Source organism: Lissotriton vulgaris, chromosome 1_1 (genome assembly GCF_964263255.1).
Source record: "Lissotriton vulgaris chromosome 1_1, aLisVul1.2, whole genome shotgun sequence".
Lineage (NCBI taxonomy): Eukaryota > Metazoa > Chordata > Amphibia > Caudata > Salamandridae > Lissotriton > Lissotriton vulgaris.
Genome location: NC_141685.1, coordinates 1,695,945,019 through 1,695,968,951, shown reverse-complemented (window position 1 = coordinate 1,695,968,951; position 23,933 = coordinate 1,695,945,019). Strand labels below are relative to the sequence as shown.

At 50.7% G+C, this 23,933-nt stretch overlaps 1 protein-coding gene across 1 annotated transcript in view; it reads right to left on the bottom strand.

The window, feature by feature from the left end:
• Window positions 1-23,933, bottom strand: part of TASOR2 (transcription activation suppressor family member 2) — a 911,282-nt gene that overhangs the window by 76,925 nt on the left and 810,424 nt on the right. Inside the window, exon 36 of the mRNA XM_086918936.1 lies at window positions 369-474. Within this exon, the coding sequence (XP_086775062.1) occupies window positions 369-474 (106 nt within the window). The remainder of the gene's footprint in view (window positions 1-368; window positions 475-23,933) is intronic.

Sequence of the window (23,933 nt, the reverse complement as noted above, 5' to 3'; positions counted from 1 at the left end):
AGTACTAGCCAACCTGATAATGCTATTTTAGGACATTTCTGGAAAAAGGGGGTGCTGAGAGGCTGTATCGACAAGAGGGTTTCACCTCTGCTTGCTCAAGAAACATGCCTTTGGGGTCTAACAGGTTTATTTAGGTTCCTATTACTGGCCAGACAACCATTGCTGCAGATCGCCAAGCAGATACTTGTAATTCAGAGGAGTGTTATAGCTACTTTATTCAGGTGATAAAACTCAAAGTGAATGTTGGAAATAGGGGTGAATATTCAAAATGCAAAACAACATATATACACCCCAGAACAATCCCAAGATGCTATTTAAAGTGGTTACACATGCATACAAAAAAATACAAGTACAAATTTAAATATTACCTAGATTCTTCTTTCATCTTTTTCCTTTCCCTGTAGTGAAGGAACCACTTCCACCTCTCATGTCGATTCAGCTTTTCCAAAAGTTTGAGAATGTCCTGTAATTGCCCTGCAACATGTTTTAAAAAGAGTTACGGGTAGTTAGAATCACCAGGGATTCATAACATCATGATATCCTATTATAAAAGTACATGATATACAGCTAGATTTTGAAAAATTCAGTACACTGTGCTTACTGAAATCGGATATCATAACTGTTAAGGCCATCTCTGTGATGATGGTACATTATTTTGTATCCCATACATTCCCTTTACCTCAAAATCTGATTGCTAAGTCTACAGTGAAATCTACTGCACAAAAAAACAAATATTTTTTAAATCATATTTAAGCATAATCAATGCTGTCATACATATGCAGTGTATACTGGCACTGTAAACTCACATAATCTTTGGTATCTAGACCTTCAACTATGTACTGGAATTGACAAAGTTAGTGTCATTCTTGTTTGGACAAGACTGCCAACGTTCATGATGCTGTTAACTATAACCTGTATAGGTTACAAAGAATCTGTAAGAAGTTACCATGTGTCATATTAAAAGCACCAGAATGCAGGCAGAGCAAACATTTTCCCATGGTACTTTATGACTATTTAAGTTTAATAGAAAAAGATGGCTCATGAAAAAAGGTCATTCTAGTAATGTGCGCCTATAACACCCAGATGTCTTAGCAAAACATTTACCTTCTTTGATTTCACCACTACCAATATGTTTCCAAAAGGTCTGTCATGTTTTTACACATATTTCTGCTCTTTCTCGTTGTAGGAAAGAGGGTTTCTGATGCAGTAACCCCCCCGTACTCTTTGTCAGACTATTGATGCATTATGACTTGATGTGCCCCGGGTCCCTGCCAATTAGGTTCCCAGGGCCTGTGTTCTTTCCCCAAAACTAACCCAATTGGCATCTCTGGCCACAGGTCAGCCCCTGGTAAATTATACCACAGGTAACCTGGGCACTGTGACCAGAGAATGACTCTAAGGGTTGCAGCACTTATTGTGCCACTCTTAGGTCCTGTACCATTACACTCACACGCTGCCTTTGCAGGCTGCGTGTTTTGGCACAGAACACAGTGAAGAGTCGACATGGCACACATCCCTGAGTGCCATGCCTACAACCCAATGCCGTGGCATAGATCAGTCACCCACCTAGCTGGGTGCACTATACTAGTGGTGAGGGTACAGGTGCATGAGCCCTGTACCCCTAAAGTGTCTAAGTCCATTCTTAAACATTGTAAGTGCAGTGCTGCCATTAAAAGTATATGGTGCTGGAGCTTGTCATTATGAACTCCACAGCACCATAATGGCTACTCTGAAAACTAAAATATTTGGTATCAAACTTCTCAGCACGATAAAACCCACACTGATGCCAGTGTGGGATTTAAAATGCACACAGAGAGCATCTAAGAGATGCCCCCTGAAAACGAACCCACCACTAGTGCCCAGGCTGAGTGGCTGCTTTCAACTGTCCACCCAAAAATCTAAAAGAATTCCTGTTTTTTTCAGCCTTCCTAAGTACATTACAATCAGCAACTAGAATAAGAAAATAAAGAATCCAAAAGCTATAGATTTTAAGTAAGTCTACTTAGCGGCTTCTTTTAAAACCCTAAAACAAGAATAAGCGAAAACTTGATGATTAAGATTATATCAACCCCCTCTTGTGTTTATAGTATAAATCCAACAAGAAGGACCCCTAGGAGGACCAACCTTTAGGGAATCCATTGCCAAGCCTCACATAAAGCGAAGGCCCTGAAGAAAAAAACGAAGTGAGTACAAACATCCGCTCACTATATTTTTAGAGTTTGAGTGGAAAAGAATATGAGGCAACATGGGGTAACAAATGTATAGAGCGAATCAGTATGTTGTTTCTTGCAATTATGTTTTGTTAAGGACTCTGTTCTGACATGCCCCTGAGAATAAAGGAAGTTCCCAGACTTTTTTTAAAATTAGGATAATATGTCTTATCAACCCAATAGACTTGAATAGAAAGAAAGTCCATCAAATGTAGAGGTCAACTGTACTAGAATGTTTAGCTAATACATTTTTTTATTTATATTCTTTACATAGATTGTTTTTAACCACTTAATAAGCATTGTCCTGAAGAAGGTGTCCCAGCCAGTTCACCGAAACGCCGCGTCGACAGTTATAGTGCTTTCTTTTAAACAAATGTATTACTTTTTCATGTTTTAATAAATGGAATACAATGATGTGTTTTTATCAAATGTTAATGAATGTATGATTTCTTGTGAATACAGTTACAATAAATGTGACAATTTTAAGCAATAGTTATTCTAGTATATGGAAAAATTTTTGACCTCTTATTTTCTCTTGACAAAACTTTTATGGTCATTTTGTGGAAAATACTGTGATACCTGTGTCAATATTTCACAACATTAGTCTCAATTGTGAATTTGTTACCATGTGGGGTGCCTCATATTAAACTATAACTTAAGTAGGGTATTCGGTAGTAGGACTGTCATTTACAGTCCTTTCTATCCTCTACAACCAGGAAAAGGGAAACTTTTCTTTTTTGCACTGCTTTCAACTGCCACCACCAGGCATGTTTCTGGACCCCTGGGTCGAGAGCCTGCTGCTCACTGGGGCCTGAAACAATGCACATCCTGGGCCGAAGTGTCAAGCCTCGTCCCCAGGATGGGCAGGGTTCACGAAGCGGAAGCTTCAAAGGCTTGCCGCCTTTGTGAGCTTCCTCAGGCCAATTGCTGCTTTCAGCAACTGGTCCTCACTGGTTCTGACCCCCACTTTGGGCGGGAGAACTGGCAGGAAAAACAAGTGAGGAAGCGAAGTGTGCTCACCTCTGCCAACTCTACCCCTCGAGAGGCGAGGTGAAGCACAACTCATAGTCACCCCATCTTGAAGATGGGGGACTCAGCCAACCAGGGACAGATACATGCCCCCCTCCCACTGGAGGGTGGCATAATTGGGGGTGTACCCTCCCCAGGGAAGGGACCCATTGGTCCCTGCCATTTACCTACCTGTAACGCCCCTAAATCTAGTATTTAGTGGCACCCCTGAACTTTGCTTCCTCAGACCCAGACAAGAAACAAGAAGAAAAGAATAAGAAGGACCGAACAGCTGTGCAGCAGCTAACAATAGGAAGACACCCACTGACTTGGCCCCAGCCTTACCGGCCTGTCTCGCCCTTGAACCTGCTCCTGGGAAATTCTGGTCATTCCTGCAGCCAACAACCTCAAAAACCCCGGAGAACCTGCCTGCCTTCACTTCCAAAGACTGCTTCTCCTGTGAACACAGGATTTTTTCAACTGCAACCTCTGGCAGCAGCCGGAAACCGCAAGTCCACCCCACTCTGCACCCGTCGTCCATGGCCCTAGCTCAAGTGGGCAAACACCACGACGAGTGCACCCCGGCGATCCTTAACCAAGATCCAGCGACCCCTGACCTTCCTCAAGCCCCAGCCGAAGCCTGCTGTCTAAATCCAGAAGGCCCCCTAACCACGACCAGGAGCTAGTAAGAAGATCCGACCCCAAAAGGCACCCCGGCACCCGATGCCCCACGGCCTTGTGTGCCCAAACCAATGGTGCCTAACCAACCCCTCCCATCTCAACTTACCTCTCGGAGTGGTGGTTGCAGCCAGAAGTCCTTCATCTCTCTCCCTGCCTGCAGTGCTTTTGCAACCAGAGGTTCTCCATTGGAAACAACAGGGCATCAGACCTCGAAACAGCACCCTGCATCCGGCCGCATTAGTGCCGCTAAGGGTGCACCTTTGGTTCTCATTTGTTTCCGCATTTGCCCTGAGCTAAAGTCCAGGAGCTTTACTCCCACAACCCAGTGGACTGCTTGAAAAAAAAAAAAACGTAAACGTGTTTACTTATATAGCGCACGTATCACCCCAAAGGGGTCTCGCGGCGCTTGCTTTGGGAACCCGTCCTGGTATTCCCCGGAGATAACCCCGGCAGGGTATCCACAAGGTGAAAGCCAGGCATCCAGCCGCGAGGGGCCGTAGTGGAGATTAAGCAAGCTATTGCCCAGAGTCGCAGAGTGTGAACCCGTGAGTCGAGTAGGCACCGGAGCGAGAATTATCTAGTCCGTGGAATTTTTGAGCCCAAGACCCGCCGAAGCGGGGAATTGAACCCCGGTCCAGGACCGATCTCAGCTTCCAGGTCTGCTGCCTCTAACCCCTGAGCCACACTTCTGCCAGCAGCCAAAAACCGGAGGCCCCCTATCCCCCATTGGATAACATTGGGCATGAGCACGCTGCACCCGGCCGTCCTAGTGTCGCGAGGTTGTAACAAGAGTGCATCTTTGACCCTGAGGGAACCCTTGTTCTAACCTCTGACCCTCAACTCCAAAGACCGATAACTTACCTGAAAACCGATACCCATATTTTCCTCCATAGGATAACATTGACCCTTTTCCTGAAAAAATTTCAGTGTGCACTTTTGAAACCTAAAGAAATTCTTTAAAATTGTACGATTTAACAAAAACGCTTTTACTCACCTGCTTACAGAAAATGTCCCAGTGCTGCATCCAGGCATACAGCAATGAGTAAGAAAAGTAATCCAAAAGTAACTTACCTGCTATTTTACTGAAAATCTCTTGAAGTCTATGTACTGTATTTACACGTGATTGCATTTCTCTGAAACAATACTGTAAGTCAAACCAAAGTGCATTTACAATTGCAATACAACTGTGTTAGACCTGGCACCTTGGCGTGAGTTTCCCTGCCACTTTTTGCTGATGTGCCTCAGATGTTTTTGCTGGTGTCCGCTGCTCAGGGCACTGCACCACGGCCAATCCGTGCCGCAGTGCAAGTGCTCCCAATGTAAAATGTATATGTGATTGATTTCCATGATTGGCTCATTGGATTTACTGTCAGTCCCCAGTAAAGTGCACCAGGAGTGCCAGGGCTTGTAAATGCCAATACTGCTAGTGGACCTGCAGTGCTGGTTGCGCCACCCACAGAAGCAGCCTTTTAAAATGTGTCTAGGGTCTGCCATTGCGGAACCTGTGTGCAGTGTGGTACTGGCATGCTGGCTGGGCGAGTGCACACATTTGCCAGCCTCAAAACCTTCCCTTAACTTCATATTAGTCACCCCTATGGTAGGCCCTAGGGCAGGGTGCATTCTAAGTGTAAGGTAGGACCAGCCCTGCTGTGTGTGGCATGTCCTAATAGTGAATTACAGCCAGTTTCGTTTTTCACTATTGTAAGGTACCTGTTCTCTTAGGCCAAGATGGGCTGCTGGAATTATTACACCCTATAATCCCAGCAGGCTCAGGGAACATGGTAGAAGGTCAAGTTTAGTATGCCTGAACTCAGAATAATAAAATACTTCTTTTAGTAAAGTTTATTTTAATATCCTGTGTTTGCAAATGCTACTTTTAGAAAGTTAGCATTTGCTTGCCTAGCAATTTCAGCCCGCCTCTGCTAGGATGTGTATCTGCTGTCTGGGCTGTGTGAGTGACAGGGCTGGGGGATGACAGGTGATGAATGCAAGGTTTACACCTTAGTGGGAGGTGGGAGTGCCCCTTGACTCTGAATAGGGCTGTGCTCTGCCACCACAATGCTGGCTCCACCTCCTTGGGAGCGACTGATGACTCAGCCCGACACCTGGCCCAGGAGGAGGTAGGACTGTCAACAAAGTACTCCTGGCTGCCCCTATCATCACAATGCTGGCTCCACCTCCTGCGGAGCGTCTGATGTCCCTGCCCCTCACACTGAAAGGAAAAGCCAAGAACAGCACAACAGAGTGCTTCAAAACTGAAAGAGGCTAGGCAAATGCCCCCCTGGCCTGAAGGAACAAAAGAAACTGAGTATAAGTATAGGAGCCCTGCTCCCTAGAAACTAGATCCTGTTTCCCACAACGAACCTCTGCCCAACTAGAAGGAGAAGAAGAAGCTGGAAGGACTGGCCTGCTGTCTGCCTTGCTGAGGAAGGAGAGGAGAAGACTTATTGAAAAGACTTTGCTGACTTGTGCTTGAAACTTTCTCCAAGGGCTTGACTGAGCTTGCCCCCTGAACTGAACCTCAGGACCAGTGGGTTCTTCTGTGCTTTGGCTCGTCTGAAATCTAAGGCCGAGTATTTCCTCCCGCCGGAGGTGAAGTCTGCGCCCTCTCGCCCCCTCCTAGGGCTGTGGCACCCGGGAGCCCGCCTGCCTTCTTGCCTGTGAGAGCCTCGCTCTGTTCAGAGTCGCTCTCTGCCCTCGGGTTAAGGCCAGCCGCTCCTCTGCCCCCGCCTGTTCCTGGATTGCCTGAGCGCTTCCTCGCCCCTCCCGCCGGAATCCAGGACCCGAGAGCATCCTACAGCCTGGACGGCCGCCCGTGCATGACATTGCACCCGGCCACCCCGCTTTGCCCTTTCGTCCAAGGAGAGGCCGCGCCGCACCCTGAAGGGATCCTCCCTCGGTACGGACCGTACTGAGGGCTCCCGTGCTGCGCCCCGCCTGTCGGAGATCGTCCGCCTGTGAGAAGACCCCCAAGCACTCTCCGTGACTACCGCACACTCGCTGAGTACGCAGCGTGGTCCGGAACCCTCTACGAACCGTACCAACCACTTCCGCGCGCACAGGGCTTGTCTCGGGCTCGGGGCCCGCAACGTTCTTCTTTCCCCATGGCCTGTGCGTTGCCCCAGTGGTTCAGGTACGCCTCACCCCCCGTCAAAACTGTACGCTTCACATTGTCAACCCGAAGCGCAGTTGGGACTTGACGTGCCTCTTAACCTGAAGTGCACTCGAGCCCCGAAGTACATTGGTAGCTGGTGCGCAACCGAGTGACAGCCCCGTACGCCTCGTTGTCGGATGCGGTAAGTCGCGTACACCGGCTCACGCGAGAGGCTTGAGCATTGGAAGGGGTGTCGGGATTTTACCCGTTCGAAGCGCACAGAAGCGCTACCAAGTGTACGGCTAGTTCTTTAGGCACAAGAGGGGTGGAAACCTGTCTAAATCAGTTTAAGAAGTAACAGAACTATTTTTAAGTGAAAGAGACTAGAATGAAGCAGTGTACAATCCAAAAGAGAATTTGCGATTATCTTACAAACTTGTGGCTTAGCTAAAAACGTTATATTGGTCTTGTGATAAATCATTACCTGCATAGATATAATTTTATATAAAGAAGACGCATTTTTACATAACCACAGCCTGGTGTCCATTTGTGGGGGGATTGATATATTTACTGTGTGCGTGATTACAAATGCTTAACCCAATAATGCCTCAAGATTAGCCTTGGCTGCTCACGCCACGCACCTAGAGGGTGAGCAAGAGTAATTCTAAAGGGGTCATCCTTCGCCCTGACTTAGAGGAGAGGGTCCCTTCTTGTCACAAGTGAATACTTGCGCCAACCAGAGACCCCCAATTCTAACAAACTGTATAATAGTATATACAGAGCCAGCTTCGTACACTCGCTTCCACTGGTCCCACCTTTCCTTCACCACTTACCATTCTTCTATTTCAAATGTATCATACTTCACACATTTTAGCAGATGGAATTCAAAATTATGACTTTGGGCCTGATTTAGATCTTGGTGGATGGGTTGCTCCGTCGCAATGGTGACAGATATCCTGTCCGCCAAAATATAAATCCCAGAGGATATAATGGGATTTATATTTCGGCAGACAGGATATCTGTCCCCGTTGTTACAGAGTAACCCGTCTGTTAAGATTTAAATCAGGCCCTTAGTCAGCTAATAAATTACAATGCTAAGAATAGAATAACCACCTATTATTTTTTGATTGAGACATTTTCTCTAGAGTAGCAACATACAATCAGGATTCAGAAAGAACCCACGCACAGAAACAACACTCATCGTGGCTACCAACGACATTCAAAACATCCTGGCCCGAGGAGAAAGAGCGGCTATCATCCTGTTCGACCTCTCCATGGCATTCGAAACTGTTTGGCGCACCTCCAGCGCCAGAGGTTGTGGTTGTGTTGTGGTAGAGGTAAGCCCGTTTGCGCCCGTTCACGCAACGGGCGCGCCTAGGGCCTGCCATTCTGCTCATTCGACTAGCCCACGCATAGTATATTCCAGGGCAGATCTCCTGCAGTTCAGGCCTGACCTGACCCCTCGCTCTCAGCAGGCTGCTCCTTTGGACAAGCCAGAGCAGCTTTCATGTGGACTACTTAACGTCCAGTCCCTCTGTAAGCACCATTTATTTTTTTTTTTTTTTTTTTTTCAAGACGTTTATTAATGTTCAAAGGTGCAGTACATATAGCAAAGCCTACAACCCTGCGGGCCGGCTGCAAATAAACGGTGAATCGTGAGGCTGCGGGTCAGCAGTAGAGGGTGTGTCACTGCGCCTCTTGTGTCCCCGGTGTACTAGGACATAGATAAGATAGTCACATTACTGTAAATCAAGCAAGGAAAAGTCCAGAAATGACGTCTTATTTTTCATTTTTTTTCTAGAACTGGGCCATGAATTTGGCAAACTAAACAGAACGGTTTGTATCTGTATGTCCCAGTGTTCCTATCGCGACTTCACCATTTGAAGTCCGCCCCACCTGCATGGTGTTAGTAGGAGCCACCTCTAATCGGTGTGGTGTTCGCCGATGTTGTTACAGTACTACAAGAGGGCAGAGGTGTGCATGCGCAAGTGTGCTCGTGCTTAGTGTGGGACAGCTCCTTGGGCTATGGTATTTCGCCGGTCGCCGGCCTTGTTAGTGGAGCATGTAGCAGGTAGTTGAAGTAGCCTCGCTGTCGGTGTGGCAAGCGGCGTGTACGCCTTCGGTTGCCGTCTGGGGCGCCACCGACGGCGTCTATCCATTGTGGCGTGGGGGGTTGGGGAGGCTACCGTCCGTGAGCAGGGATCCGATACTACAAACATGTAAACATATATATGAAAGTGGGTAGGGGGGGTGGAGTGTGCTTGTGGGGGTGATGTCAGTAGCTCTGTGCTTGGGGCGCTCTGCTGGGCAATGGCTGCTGGTGGGCTCCCGTGCGGGCGTCAGGTCGTGTCTGTGGTCTACGCGCTGATTGATTCTTGTCTGTGTCGGGGGGGCCGCAGGCGGTGGTTCCTGCTATAGAGCGTTATCCTCTGTGGCCCGCCTCTGGTGTCGCTTGTTCTACGTGAGCCCTCTGACAGTGCCCTCCCCCTGCAGGGGCCCCAGGATGCCATCCCAGAGCTGTGCTATCGGGAACTGCCGCAGGCCCGCTATTTCTTCCCGGTGGAGCGCTGTGCCTTCCGCTCTGGCCCAGTTTGTAAAGGATGCGAACCAGTGTTTCGGGGTGGGCGGTTCCCGCCGTTTCCAGTGTCGTGTAAGCAGCCGTTTGGCCGTGATGAGGCCCAGATCCCAGAATCGTGCCTGTGTTTTGTTCAGCTTGGTTCTTTTATAAAGTCCGAGAATGCACGCCTCCCATGTGTCCGGCAGGCCCGGGCCCGTGCTGTGATTCAGGAGTGAGATCACCTCCCCCCAGTACACGGTCAGGGTTGGGCAGTGCCATAGCATGTGCAGGATATCTGCGCCCAACAGGTCACATCTGGGACAAACGGCAGTGTCGATCACGAAGTACCTGTTTATTCTGTCTGGCGTTAGGTATGCCTGGTGCAGTATGTACAGTTGAATGATGCGGAAGCGGGAATTGCGGGGGACGTTCACTGGGCTGGCTAGTACTAGGTTCCACTCCTTATCCGTCCAATCTCTCCCTCGGTGCGCCGCCCATTTAGCCCTAATCTGCTGTGTGGGTTTTTGCGTGTGGATAAGTAGCGCCTGCGCTAACCAATGCGTGATGTGCGAGCCTCTGCCCATTACATGTAGATATTGGATCAGGTGGTGCATCGGCGGCTCATCCTGGATGTCGCCCCAGGAGTCGGTGTATGCCCGCAGTATCGACGCATGGAGTAGGAACTGCCCGGCCGGGAGTCCCGTGGTTTCAGACAATTCCGCAAACGGGAGCAGGGCCCCATCAGCATACAGGTCGCCCATGGTCTCTACTCCAGCCGCGATCCAGTGGTCCAGGTTGCGCGGCGTAACCATCCCGCTCCTCCTGGGGGTGCCCAGCAGGGGGAGGGCAGGAGCATATGGTCTAGTAGTTCGTGTCAGCCTCAGGCTGCGGAGAAAGCACTTGCGGGCCACGGCCATATGCAAAGGCAGGGGACGGGGTCCCTTGGTTAATGGGTGAAACAGGGCACAGATCTGGGGGTGGGTCCATTGGTAGTCCGCAGTGGCCGTATCATCTAGATGTGTATCGCTGAGCCAGTACGTCACCCATTGGAGCTGTGCGGCCAGGTAATACAGCTCCATGTTGGGGACAGCCAATCCTCCCTCCGCGGTCGGGGAGTACAATTTGGCCAGCGCCACTCGGGGCCGCCCCGCGTTCCAGATCAAGCCGCGAAGCATTGATTCCAGGTCGCGGAATATCCGCGTGGGGACATACGTGGGGATGTTCGCGAAGTAATAAAGTAGCCTAGGGAGCGCTATCATTTTAGAAAGAGCTATTCGGCTGGGCACGTTCAGCGGCAGGGTTTTCCAGAAGGACATCTGGGCTCGCAGAGAGGAGATGGCGCGCACTAGGTTGCCCTCCAGTAAGTCCTGTGGATCTCTATAGATGTGTAGTCCTAGGTATTTAAACGTGGTCGGGTACCAAGCAAGCCTGGCCCCTCCCAGTTGCACATCGCATTCTTCCTGATCGCGGCTGAACGAGTATACCCCGGACTTGGCCCAGTTGACCCTGAGGCCCGAGACCTCCGCGAAGGTCTGGAAGATGCCCGACAGCTCGGCTGGCACCGCTGCGAGGTCCCGCACATAGAGCAGCAGGTCGTCTGCATAGAGTGAGACTGCGTGCGTTCCGTCAGCCAGTGGGATCCCCCATTCCGCTCCTCTGTCCCGTAGCAGAGCCGCCAGTGGTTCTATGGCTAAGGAGAAGAGGAGGGGCGACAGGGGGCAGCCTTGCCTGGTGCCTCGACGCACCCCGATCCTCGCCGACAGCAGCCCACCCGTCCTCACTCGGACACTGGGTCTCTGGTAGAGCAGTCCGACCATGTCAGCAAATGCATCTCCCACCTCGAATTTGTCCAGCACTGCTCCCAGGTACGGCCATTCTACTGAATCGAAGGCCTTCTCCAGGTCCAAGACCAGACACCCCGACCTAGGCCAATGCGTCAGAGCCGCTTCCTGGATCCGGAATAGGCGGCGTAAGTTACGAGACGTGCTCCGCGCCGGCATGAAGCCGTTTTGATCCGCATGTACCAGAGTTGATACCTCCAGGGCCAGGCGGCGGGCCAGAAGGGAGGTGTAGATTTTATAATCAGTGTTCAGCATGGCCAACGGCCTATAGGACCCCATGAGTGCGCCATCTCTGCCCGGCTTCAGCAGCGAGACCAGGTTTGCCTCGTTGAGCGAGTCTGGGAGTGCTGATTCCTCCATCGCAGTATTGTACAGTTTGAGCAGCTCCGGAACCAGCGTGTCCGAACACGCCTTAAAGAATTCGGCGGGTAGTCCATCTGGGCCAGGTGATTTGCCGTTGGACAGTGCGAAAATGCCCTCGCGTATTTCTTCCGAGGAGAATGGCGCCCCCAGGGCGTCTTGCTGCGAGCTTATAAGGGAGGGTAGCGGGATATCCGCCAGGTAGTCTGCTATATAGGCCGCGGATACTCTCAGTTGCGATTCGTATAGGGCCTGATAGTGTCCCACAAACGCTTGATGTATCCTGGCTTGGGTATACACTAGCTCTCCCTCAGCCGTGCGGATGACGGAGACCGGCTCCGTGCGTTCCTCCTGCCTGACTAACCAGGCCAATAGCCTACCGGGCTTGTCACTGTGCTGGTGTACTCGCGCCGAGTGGGCCGCAAAGTTGATGTGTCGCAGCCTCTCCAGCAGCGCGTCGTGCTCCGCCCGGGCCTCCCGCAGTCGGTCTCCTGCGCCTCCCACCGCCTCCTGTTCCCCGCCGAGTAGGTCCGCTTCCACCCTGCGCAAGTCCTCCTCCAGCTTCCACCGTATGCTCCCCTGAGTGCTCAGGCAATGTCCCCTTATCACTACCTTGAATGCGTCCCACTCTACTCTCGGGGAGGATGCTGTATCTGAATTGTCTTCAAAATATTGCGCGACGCAGGCCTGCAGGGAGTCTCTAAAGGGGCCATCTAGCAGTAATGCAGGTTGCAGTCGCCACGTGGGGATTGGCGGGCGCGGGCGCTCCCAGGCCATGTGTAGTGTGTGGGGGTTGTGGTCCGAATGTGTCCTACCCAGGTATTGAGAGTCAGTGATATGGGGCAGCATTTCCGTTGATACCATATATCTGTCGAGGCGAACGTGTAACGCATGCGCTCCCGAGAAATATGAGTACACCCTAGTGTCCGGATTGTGCACTCGCCATGCATCTTTCAGATCCCACCGTGTCGCCCACTGTGTGAGTGCCCTCGTGGCCCCCTGGGATGTTGCCCCTGGCCTCGGCGGGACCGAACGGTCCAGCACTGGGTCTAGTACCATGTTATAGTCGCCTCCCAGTATCCATGGGACGCCGTGCCAGGGCGCCAATTTCTCTGTGATGCGCGCCAGGAAGGGGCCTTGATCCGTGTTTGGAGCGTAAATGGACGCCTTGACCACTGGTTGCCCGTCCATGCGACCCTTCACCAGGACATACCTCCCCTCCGCATCTATGTGAACCTCTGACATCACGAAGGGGGTTCCCGGCTTAACCCACAGCAGTGCTCCGCGGGCGTATGAGGAGTATTCAGTGGCATACAGTTGTCCCCTCCATCTCCGCCTCAGCGCTGTCACCTCCGCCCCACTCAGGTGTGTTTCCTGCAATAGCGCGACCTGCACGTTCTGCCTCTTCAAGTAGGAGTAGATTTGGTACCTGCGCGCGGGCGTGTGCATACCTCTAATATTCCATGTGCATAGTTTTATGACAGACATTTTGGCAATATGCAGTCCTCCCTGACATTCCCATTGGCATCGGCCCCACCAAAGGCCCCAGCAGTGACTCTCCCAGCTCTTCCGTTCCCACCCCCCACAGTACACTCAGCAAAATTCGGGAAAACATTGGGACAGGGAAAAATAACAATAAAAAACAACAACCAACAGCGGGCTATCCCCACTAAAATACCAAAAGGGCAGTGGCGGAACAGGCCACCGTCCATGCTCTCAAGGGAGAGGAACATTCTTACTCGGTTAAGGGGCAGTGTGTGCTAAGCACAAGTTCGGCAAGACGGATATTCAGTCAGTTAGGGGAAGCAGGTCGCTTCCCTGAGCCATTCGTTACAGGACATTAGTGGCCGCCCACTACGGTCCAATGTTCCAAGTAGCCCATCCTGTGCGCGGCCAGGCGCAGACACGTGCTAAGAGACCCCCCCTTCAGTGCCCTCCCTGCTTACCACCAGTGCCACAAGGGCATTACTCACTGTTCCAGGTGTCCACAGTTCGGTCAGCTGGCAGGGGGGGGGGAGGGGGGGGGGAGGTCCCAACAGTGGCGGGCGCCGATTGCGCATCATCGTCCAGTCGACCACTGCCAGCCCTCCCTCGTTGTGGCGAGGCCAATGCAGACACCTCCTGTAGGATCAATGGATCAGGTCAGAGGTTTGCGGTGTGACGATGGGCAGTTCCACCGAGATCTGTGAGTTTGGGATCCCGTATATGGCCTCGTCGTCGTCGCTAGGTACCGGCTGTTGGCTGTCTTCCTGGGCTGTCTCATGGGAGGATGAGTTGCTTATTTGGGAAACCTTCTGTAGTGCATCCCGTTGTTCTTGGAGCATCTGGTCCAGTGTGGGGGGGTGTCCCGCCCCCTCCTCCGCGCGTTGGGACTGTTGGGTCCTGTGCCTGCGGCGTCGTCGCGGTCCTCGTGGCCTGGCCCTCGCCTCGCCTCCGCGAGAGTGTGTCGGTGCCGTGTCCGTGCCCCCGTCCAGCCACTCGCTGGCCTCCTCGGGTGTGCTAAATCCGCCGCCTGGGCAACCGCCGTCACCTGCGTCCACTCCGGGTCGACCTCTGCCCCGCCGTGCCTCTCCTTGGTCGGGGCAGATCGTGCGTGGGGGCCACAGCGCGAATAGGGGGGTCCTGCTCTCCCCGTCGCCCGGGCTCGTCCCCGGCGATCTGTGGCTGTGCAGGGTGTCCTCCGGACCAGTAGCGGGTCTCCCCGGCAGGGCAGTGCGCAGCTCAGGAGGCTCGGGCAGCTCGGTGGGGGTGGGCCGTCGGGCCTGTCTTTTGGGCCCAAGCCCCGGTCTGCCTTGGATGCGCCGCCGGTCCGGGAGCGCTCTATCCCGCCAGAGGGCAGCAATAGAGGTCGAGGTCGGCCCCGCCGGAGCTCGACACCAAAAGTTCTCCAGATGTGCCGCGGCGGGTTCCGGGGGGGGTCCGCTCGAGGTTTCGGGCGGCCACGTCCAAAAATTGCCGGAGAAATGGCTCAGGAAAGGGGAGCCGGTAGCGGAGCTCTACCCAAGAGCGTCCGTCGCCATTGCGTGCTTAGCCACGCCCCCATCCCTCTGTAAGCACCATATGGAGATAGTTTTTCTCATTGAGTCCTGTGGACTTGATGTGCTTTTCCTTACGGAAACATGGACTCGGGCGGACAGTGAGGTAGAACTGGGCCTGGCCTGCCCTCTGGGCTACAAAATCAGGCATACTCCTCGCCTGAAGAACAGAGGTGGCGGCATAGGTTTTATCTTCCGGGAAACCTTAGCACTATCGCAGTTACAGATCAAGGAGGTGCCGGGCTTTGAGCTCATGGGCTTCTCATTCAAAGGGCAGGAGAAAACGTTACATTCAGGGGTTCTTTGTTATAGACCACCGGGTAATGTTCCATCTACTTTGCCGGATTTTATTGACCTCATTTATGATCTCTCCAATTCTCATAATAGACTGCTAGTACTGGGAGATTTTAATTTGTGGCCAAACAGGCCTCTGGACTCTGCCTATAATGATCTCTGCCAGGCTTGTAGCAACATTCAGCTGCAACAGCTGGTTCTCTCTGCTACTCACCAGAAAGGTCATGCTCTGGATCTGGTTTTTGCTGACGCCCAGCATGTAGTGGTGAATGACATGTCCCAATGCTGGACGGATCATGCGCTTGTTTCCTTTCATCTTTATCTACCTGCGGTCCGACCGAGTGACACAGGGCTGAGTCATACCAAAATAGGCAGACCTTGGTCTAGACTCCTAAAATCTCCAGTCCTGCCTACTCTCCTCCCTGAAGGATTCACACTAGGAAGTGGTGTTGATGAAAGCTACGCCAGTCTATGTCGGCAGATATCCAACTCCCTGGAGAAGGTGGTTCCATTGCGCAGATCAAGGGATAGACAGAACCGTGCTATGCCTTGGTATACCCCCGACCTCCTGCACCTGAAGCTGAGATGCAAGCAGGCAGAGAGGGCGTGGAGGAAGCACTACTTAGATGCAGCGAAAGTTACTTTTAGGCTAGCATTACAGGAATATAAAGCACAGATTAAGTGTGCTAAAGCAGTCTACCTGGAGGATATGCTAAACCAGGCGACTAACAAGTCACAGACCTTGTTCAAGATTGTGAAAGATCTTTCTCACCCGGCTGGAGCCATGAATAATATTTCAGTCTCACAGGCCTTATGTGATTCTTTAGCAGCCGCCTTTGAGGATAAGATCATCACGATCCTGAGCGGACTTGCTGGGGGGGCTCCGCCCCTGTCGGTCCCCTCGGACAACTTATCTAATCGGGCTCCCCCAGGAGGCCTCCCATGCCGCCCTCAGCTGGGAGCTCCGGCAGAGCCTTCTAGTTGACCCCTGCCGAGTTGTTTGTCCCTCGGCTTGGGAGCTCCGGAAGAGTCCTCCAGTCGACCCCAGCTGAGTCGCTCTTCTCTCAGTCTGGGAGCTCCGGAAGAGTCTTCCAGTCGACCCCAGCTGAGCTGTTTTCCTTTCGGCGTGGGAGCTCCGGAAGAATCTTCCAGTCGACCCCAGCTGAGTTGTTTGCATCTCAGCTTGGGAGCTCCAGAGGAACCCTTCAGCCAACCCCAGCTGAGTTATTCTTCTCTCAGCTTGGCAGCTTCGGGAGTACCATCCAATCGTCCCCAGGAGCTTCCCCTCCTCTAGCCTGGAGGCTTTGGAGGAATTTCCCAGTTGACCCCGGCGGAACTGCTTTCCCCTTAGTCCGGGAGCTCCGGGTGAACCTTCCAATCGACCTCAGCTGAGTCACTTCTCTCTTCCTCCTTTTGAGGAGTTTTGTAAATTGGCACAGACTGTGTCATCAGGCTCTCCGCTGGATCCTCTTCTGAATAAATTCGGGAAACTATTCCAGGAAGAACTCTTCTACCCTCTGTATTCTATCTGTCATCAGTCTCTTGCCACTGCGACAGTTCCGGAGAGCTGGAAGTTGGCGGTGGTCTCTCCCCTCCTGAAGAAACCTACACTTGACCCCACCTGTTTGTCAAATTACAGGCCCATTTCCTTGCTCCCTTTTCCGGTTAAGATCTTGGAGAAGTTGATTACCCGTTCTCTATCCAGTTTCCTAGAGGATAACATCTGGTTGGATGTGGCTCAGTTTGGGTTCCAGCCAGCGCATGGGACGGAGTCTGCGCTGGTGGCCGTGTTAGACAATATTCGTTCGCGGGTCGACACAGGTCGGGCAGCCTTTTTAGTGCTGCTCGACATGTCGGCCGCGTTCGACACGGTCAGCCACTCCACCCTCATTGAGAGACTGGAAGAGATCGGGGTACTGGGCTGGCCAGGGACTGGTTAGTCTCATACCTTAACAACAGACAGCAGGTGGTGGCTTTGCCGCCTTTCAAGTCGGAAGTGCGGAAAGTCGGGCAGGGGGTGCCGCAGGGCTCGGTCATCAGCCCGATACTATTCAATCTGTACCTCCGCCCTCTGATCCAATTGATAAGATCTTTCGGTATCTCGGTGTTTAATTACGCCGACGACACCCAACTGGTTTTTTCTTTGGAGGGCAAAGACGCTGTCTCCTTAGAGACATTTCACCGCTGTATGACTGCCACATCAAACTGGCTGCGCTTCAACTCTCTCCAGTTTAACGGATCTAAAACGGAGGGGCTGTACTGCTCCAATGACCGTGTCCCGCACTCACTACCGGATGATTTCTGGCCCTCTTCATTTTCCGGGGCAGTGACTGCAGCAGAGTCTGCCCGAAATTTGGGGGTCATGTTTGGCTCCAACCTACAACTGGACCTTTTTGTCAACAAAACGGTAGCCACTTGCATGATGCTGCTTCGGATGCTGCGTAAAGTCCTACCACTGCTCCCCGCAGGAAGGAAGTGTTATGTGCACCATACACCAGAACTTATTTATTACTTTTTCAGTTCTATAGACAATAATCAGGACAGAAAGGGCGAGGGAGGGAGGGGCAGCGGACTTGCGGAGTTTCCCGGGATGTACACAGACGGCGGTGGCAAGCTCTAGCTCCCACAGGACGGAGTTTCCCGCTAAATTTTTCAAATACGACCCCAGCACCGACTCTGCTAAATTACCCTGAGTTAGGTGGTGATGCTGCACGGACTTTAATAGACTAGTGCTACGGCGTGCAAAAGGCGTCCACATTGCCGAAATTGTTCGGAAGGCTGATTCATCCTGACCCTCGAGTACATCCCGGTGACAACATTGTCAATGAAAGCTTGAAGAAGAAGCAAGCTTCCAAGATACAGATCTATGGTGACGATTAAGGTCGCCCCCCTTTCTTTTAATTCGTGGAATCTGCCTGGTATCCAAAATTCCCCGCATGGGTTGACAACAGTGTGGGTTGACAACAGGAAATCTCACCAATCGGCTGATTGGTAGACAAACTAAATATTACTGCCCCTCCCTCCCTCGCCCTTTCTGTCCTGATGAAGACCCCGTTAAAGGACCTAACAGCCTACGGCCAGGGGTCGAAACGTCGACGGCTCTTCTCTCCGACACAGACCTCCGGCACTAGTCCTTCAAATAGCACTAATGCTTTATGTGTGACCGTTGAAGGTCTTCTGTGTATTAATTCTATATTGAATGCCCTAATTCTTCAGGCGATTGTATCAAATTTGTTTTGATTCAGATGTTATCATTCATGATTGTGTCCATTGTAATTACGTTTATTCCTTTTGACTTTACCCTGCCATGAGCACACCCCCTCCTTCACTCCCCTCCCCTCTTCTCCCCCGACTTTGGGGCTTTCTGAAATGAATTATGAATGTATTGTTAAGTGTACGACACTGGGTATTGGAAAATAAACTACAATACCTTTCTTGAGTAATTTTGATTATTGTCTATAGAACTGAAAAAGTAATAAATAAGTTCTGGTGTATGGTGCACATAACACTTCCTTCCTGCGGGGACCCCTCTCTACACATACCATATAGCGCCCAGGTCCCCGCGACTGCATGGGTTCAACCCCCCTTTGTGTAACTACCACTGCTCCCAGCGCAGGCTAGGCCAGAGGTAGTGCGGGCCTGATCCTAAGCAGATTGGATTACTGCAACGCACTGCTCCTGGAGGCACCTTTAACGCTGGTGGGCAGGCTGCAGCGGGTCCACAATATGGCAGCTAAGCTGGCACTTTCTCGACCGCGCGTTGCCTCTTCCACCATGGCACTACAGGATCTACACTGGCTGCCTGTTCATCAGCGGATCCTTTTTAAAGCATCCTGCCTGGTTTTTAGAGCTGTACATGGACAGGGCCCAGTCTTGCTGCAGAACTTATTCTCTTGGTATTCCACATCGCGTAGCCTACGCTCCTACTCTGCATATCTGGTGACGGTCCCCAGAATTCAGAGGGTAAGGATGGGAGGTCGGTCGTTTAGCTTTGCGGCCGCTAGACTCTGGAACTCTCTTCCGCTCTCGCTAAGGAGTCAGGGTGAATTCCTAGCATTCAAACAAGGGCTGAAAACCCATCTGTTTCCAAGAGTAGTTTGAGCTCTGCATCAGTGGTTTCGGCTTGCTGAGTCAAAGCGCCAGGATACCCTCTGGGTGACAGTACAGCGCTATATAAGTATGCAAATACATACATACATACATTCATCAGAAGACTCCAAGAAATTGGCATAAAAGGATACGCTCTCAAATGGATCTGTTCCTTCCTCACAGAAGGAACTCAAAGGGTCAGGTTGCCACTCTACACATCAGAGACCAAGAAACTGATATGCGGTGTGCCACAGGTATCGTCCTGCAGTCCCACCCTTTTCAAAATATTCATGACACCGCTAACCAACATCATCCGATCACAAGACATCACTGTCCTCTCCTGCACCAATGACACCCAACTTATTCTCTCCCTTTTGGACAAGACAACTACCAACAAAACCAACTTCACCAACTACATGACCATGGTAGTAGACTGCATAAGAATCAACAGCTTGAAGCTCAAATCTGACAAGACAGAAGTATTGGCCTTCAGCAACAAGACCTCCCCTTCAGATTCCACCTGGTGGTCGTCGGAGCTAGGACAAACACCCACACCCACAGACCAGGCAAGAAATCTAGGGATCACACTAGATGATAAGCTCAACATGATGGCTCAAGTCAATTCAGTGCGCACCTCCTGCTTCCACATCCTACACAGGCTGTGAAAGATCTTCAAATGGTTGCTTCAGACCACCAGACATACAGTCACACAAGCACTCATCAACAGCAGGCTGGATTATGGCCACACTTTCTATGCCAGAACCTCCATACAACTCCTACACAGACTCCATACCGTTCAGAACACAGCTGCAAAATTCATACTTGACCTCCCACGCCCGCACCAAAATCACACCACACCTCAGGAAGCTTTACTGGCTTCTCAATCACAAGCGCAGCCAATACGAACTTCTTATGCACACATACAAAGCCATAAACAACACAGGACCAGAATACCGTGTCGCGTTCTAATCTAGGACCCTGATCGATACTGTGACCTTATGCCCCTATTCGGCTATAAATCCATTTGTTCCCTATATTGGCATAACCGTTCAAGTGCAATATTCAGAAACTCATCTCTGGCCTCACAAGAACAGAGCCACATTTCAGAATCGCTTTCTCTGCCACTTCCTTTGCAACCAATTAGTGCAATGACATAGCAGAAGTTACTATCTGAGATTCCTAGATTAACACTCCGAGTTCTTCAACAAGATAAAAACTCAGCAACCTGGAAATCCCCACTTGCTATGTTTTGATTAGTAATAGAACTCTAATGAGCACTGATAGACGATCACGTCCTAGTGACATCTTTATTGACGTCTTATGTCCAAAAACTTACGTCAAACAAGGCACCTTTCAGGTATAAATATTACCAACGTTGCCTTAAGCAAATGCTGATGTTGCTGCTGTTTTCGCTGAAGCTATCGCTGTCTCGCTGCTGAAGAAGCTGCTGTTATGCTGATGATATCATAGCTGCTATCGCTACTGCTATCGCTGCTAACTAGCGAACGATGGTGTGGTGAACTTAGGAGCTGAACAGGCGTCCCCCTGCAAGAGCCCAGCAGATGCAAGCTGCCCGCGGACGCTGCCCCTCCTCCTTGACGCGCTGAGAGAGACGCTGTCTTTTCTCCTGCAGAGAAATCCAGCTCCGGCGTTTCTAGTCTACCCTTGCGGGTGACTGGGATATCGACCCCCTGAAGGAGATACCAGACCTCCATCATTCTATTCCAGAGGTATGGTGTTGACTAAACCCTTAGAGAGAATTCTTGAAGCAAACCTTGGCAAAACCAACTTAACTTAAAGCTACTTACTTACTCCCCTTCCAAGTATTAGGCTTAGGTCAGGTACATTGGGGTAGGCATAGTTAGAAGCACCAGTTGAGTATTTTATCCTAATGTATATATGAATGTATATATTTTATTCATTTTAAACCATTGTATGGCTAAGAAACCATATCAATGCTTTTACAGTATTATTTCGCAATACTCATCTTACTGTACGTACTTTTTATAATAACAAGTCTTGCAATTGTGGCAATTCATTTCTCTTGTACGAGAAGAAAGACTGTTCAATAAATGTTACCCTTTATTGACAACGCCCGTCTCTCTATTCTCTACATATTGTGAAAGTAAACTGCACAACCACTGACTGAGTAAAATAACTGTCTATTGTTTCACACGACCCTAGAGATTGACTCTTATCTGAGGAGCAAAGTTGTCATGTTGCACGGTTGTTGGAAAACTGAATCCCTTCTTGTCTGTACCAGGGAAGCTGATCACTTCCTATTCAGAGAAGAAAGTTTCCAGTGACCTCTGAGCTAGTTGGTAACAAACCCAATTAAGTTTAGCATAGTCAGTAGAGGCCTGGAAGATCTGCACTTCTACGCCAATACTACTGTTTATGTTATTCCAATGCGCAGGGCCTATTGGGAAAATAGGAACTACACTACAACCGGAACTGTTGCATGCACTTTCGTGAACCCAGCAGACACCAATGTTCTGCCACTCTCTCACTCGCATACACTCCCCGTATCCACAAAAGCAAAACTGGAGGTCACTCATTCCCCTACATAGCACCCAAGACATGAAACGACCTCCCTTAACACATCAGAGACTCCTCCTCATTTCCTGAGTTCTGCAAAAAGCTGAAGACCTGGCTTATAGCACCTTGGGATCAAATCAATCAATCAATACATTTGTAGAGTGCGCGCTACTCACCCGTGAGGGTGTTAAGGCGCTGAAGGGAGGGAGGGGAGGGGTGTGGGGGGGGGGTCACGGTGCCGCTATTGGTCGAATAACCAGGTCTTGAGGGGTTTCCTGAAGGTGAGATGGTCCTGGGTCAGTCGTAGGTGTGCGGGGAGGGAGTTCCATGTTTTGACTGCCAGGTGGGAGAATGATCTTCCTCCGGTGGTGGTTCTGCGAATCCGTGGGACGGTGGCGAGGGCATGACTGGTGGAGCGGAGCTGGCGGGTGGGGGTGTAGAACGAGAGGCGGTTGTTGAGGTATTTGGGGCCCTTGTTGTGGAGCGCTTTGTGTGCGTGGGTGAGCAACCTGAACGTGATCCTCTTGCTGACGGGGACCCAGTGCCGGTTTCTCAAGTGGGCGGATATGTGGCTGTGGCGAGGGGTGTCGAGGATGAGTCGTGCGGAGGCGTTCTGTATGCGTTGAAGGCGTTTCTGAAGTTTGGCTGTGCTTCCTGCTTATAGGGCGTTCCCGTAGTCCAGTCGGCTGGTGACGAGGGCCTGGGTGACCGTCTTTCTGGTTTCGGTGGGGATCCACCGGAAAATTTTTCGGAGCATGTGCAGGGTGTTGAAACATGAGGACGAGAATGCGTTGACTTGCTTGGTCATCGTGAGGGAGGAGTCCAGGATGAAACCCAGGTTGCGTGCGTGATCCGTGGGTGTTGGTGCGGTGCCCAGTGTCGTGGGCCAACAGGAGTCGTCCAAGGCGGATGAGGATTGTCCGAGGATGATGACCTCCGTCTTGTCCGAGTTGAGCTTCAGACGGCTGTGCTTCATCCATTCTGCGACATCTTTCATTCCGTCCTGGAAGTTGGCTTTAGCGGTGAGAGGGTCTTTGGTGAGGGAGAGTATCAGTTGGATGTCATCGGCGTAGGAGATGATGTTGATGTTGTGTTTGCGTGCGATGGCGGCGAGGGGGCTCATGTAGATATTGAAGAGGGGTGGGCTGAGTGAGGAGCCCTGGGGTATGCCGCAGGTGATCTTGGTGGCCTCGGAGCGGAAGGGAGGGAGGCGGACTCTCTGGGTTCTGTCGGAGAGGAACGATTTGATGCAGTCCAGGGCCTTTCCTTGGATCCCAGTGTTGTAGAAGCGGGTTATTAGGGTGCAGTGGCAGACGGTATCAAAGGCTGCCGAGAGGTCCAGGAGGATGAGAGAGGCTGTCTCTCCATTGTCCATCAGGGTCCTGATGGATCAAACACCTACACACCTTGCCCAAGCGCCTGAAACCCCTCTTGGTGATTAGTGCGCTATACAAATCAACATACATAGAATAACTAACCCATTATTAAGCAGCATCATCTTTTTATCAATAATGATAAACTTAAAATGTTAAAATATTCATCAGGTGAATTTTTCCTTATTTAGTCCCTCGAAATCTAGTACAAGCACCTCCATATGTGTTCTTCATTGCACTCTATGCAGTTGTGGTCAGTTATAGATATGAATTACCATCCGATGCAGATTTAAGGCCACTGTGCAATGTCTATATTTTGATGTTCATTATAGGTTAACAAACTAGACCTAACAGTTCGATAGACAGTGGTGAGGGCAGTAGTATTTAGGATGTAGGGGTTATGCTTTCCTCTGATGAATGCCCTAGGCCGTTTTTGGCTATACATCAGAGGACAGAAACATGTCAACTGCTTAAAATAGACCACACAGTGCACTAATAGCACACCTTAGGGTTTTGGAATTTTTGTTATTGTGATGTGGACACAGAAAATTCTAAAATTAAAACACCTTTCACTACACAATTTTAACCAGTCCCTAGAACGTGGATTATTTCCACACACCACAACTGCCCCAAAACAGGATATAAGACCTCACCCAAGAAAAAGGGTCCTTAGCTAGAATCGAACTCAAGAACTAAACACGTCACTTATTGTCGGTGAGAGTTCAGCATCCTACATAATATGAGACCTTCCCTTAAATATAGGTTTTCTAAATAGCATGCATTATTGACTAAAACCAGAGTTAGAGTGGCGCCTATATAGACCCCTCATGTCATTCCTGGAGCAAAATGGAGT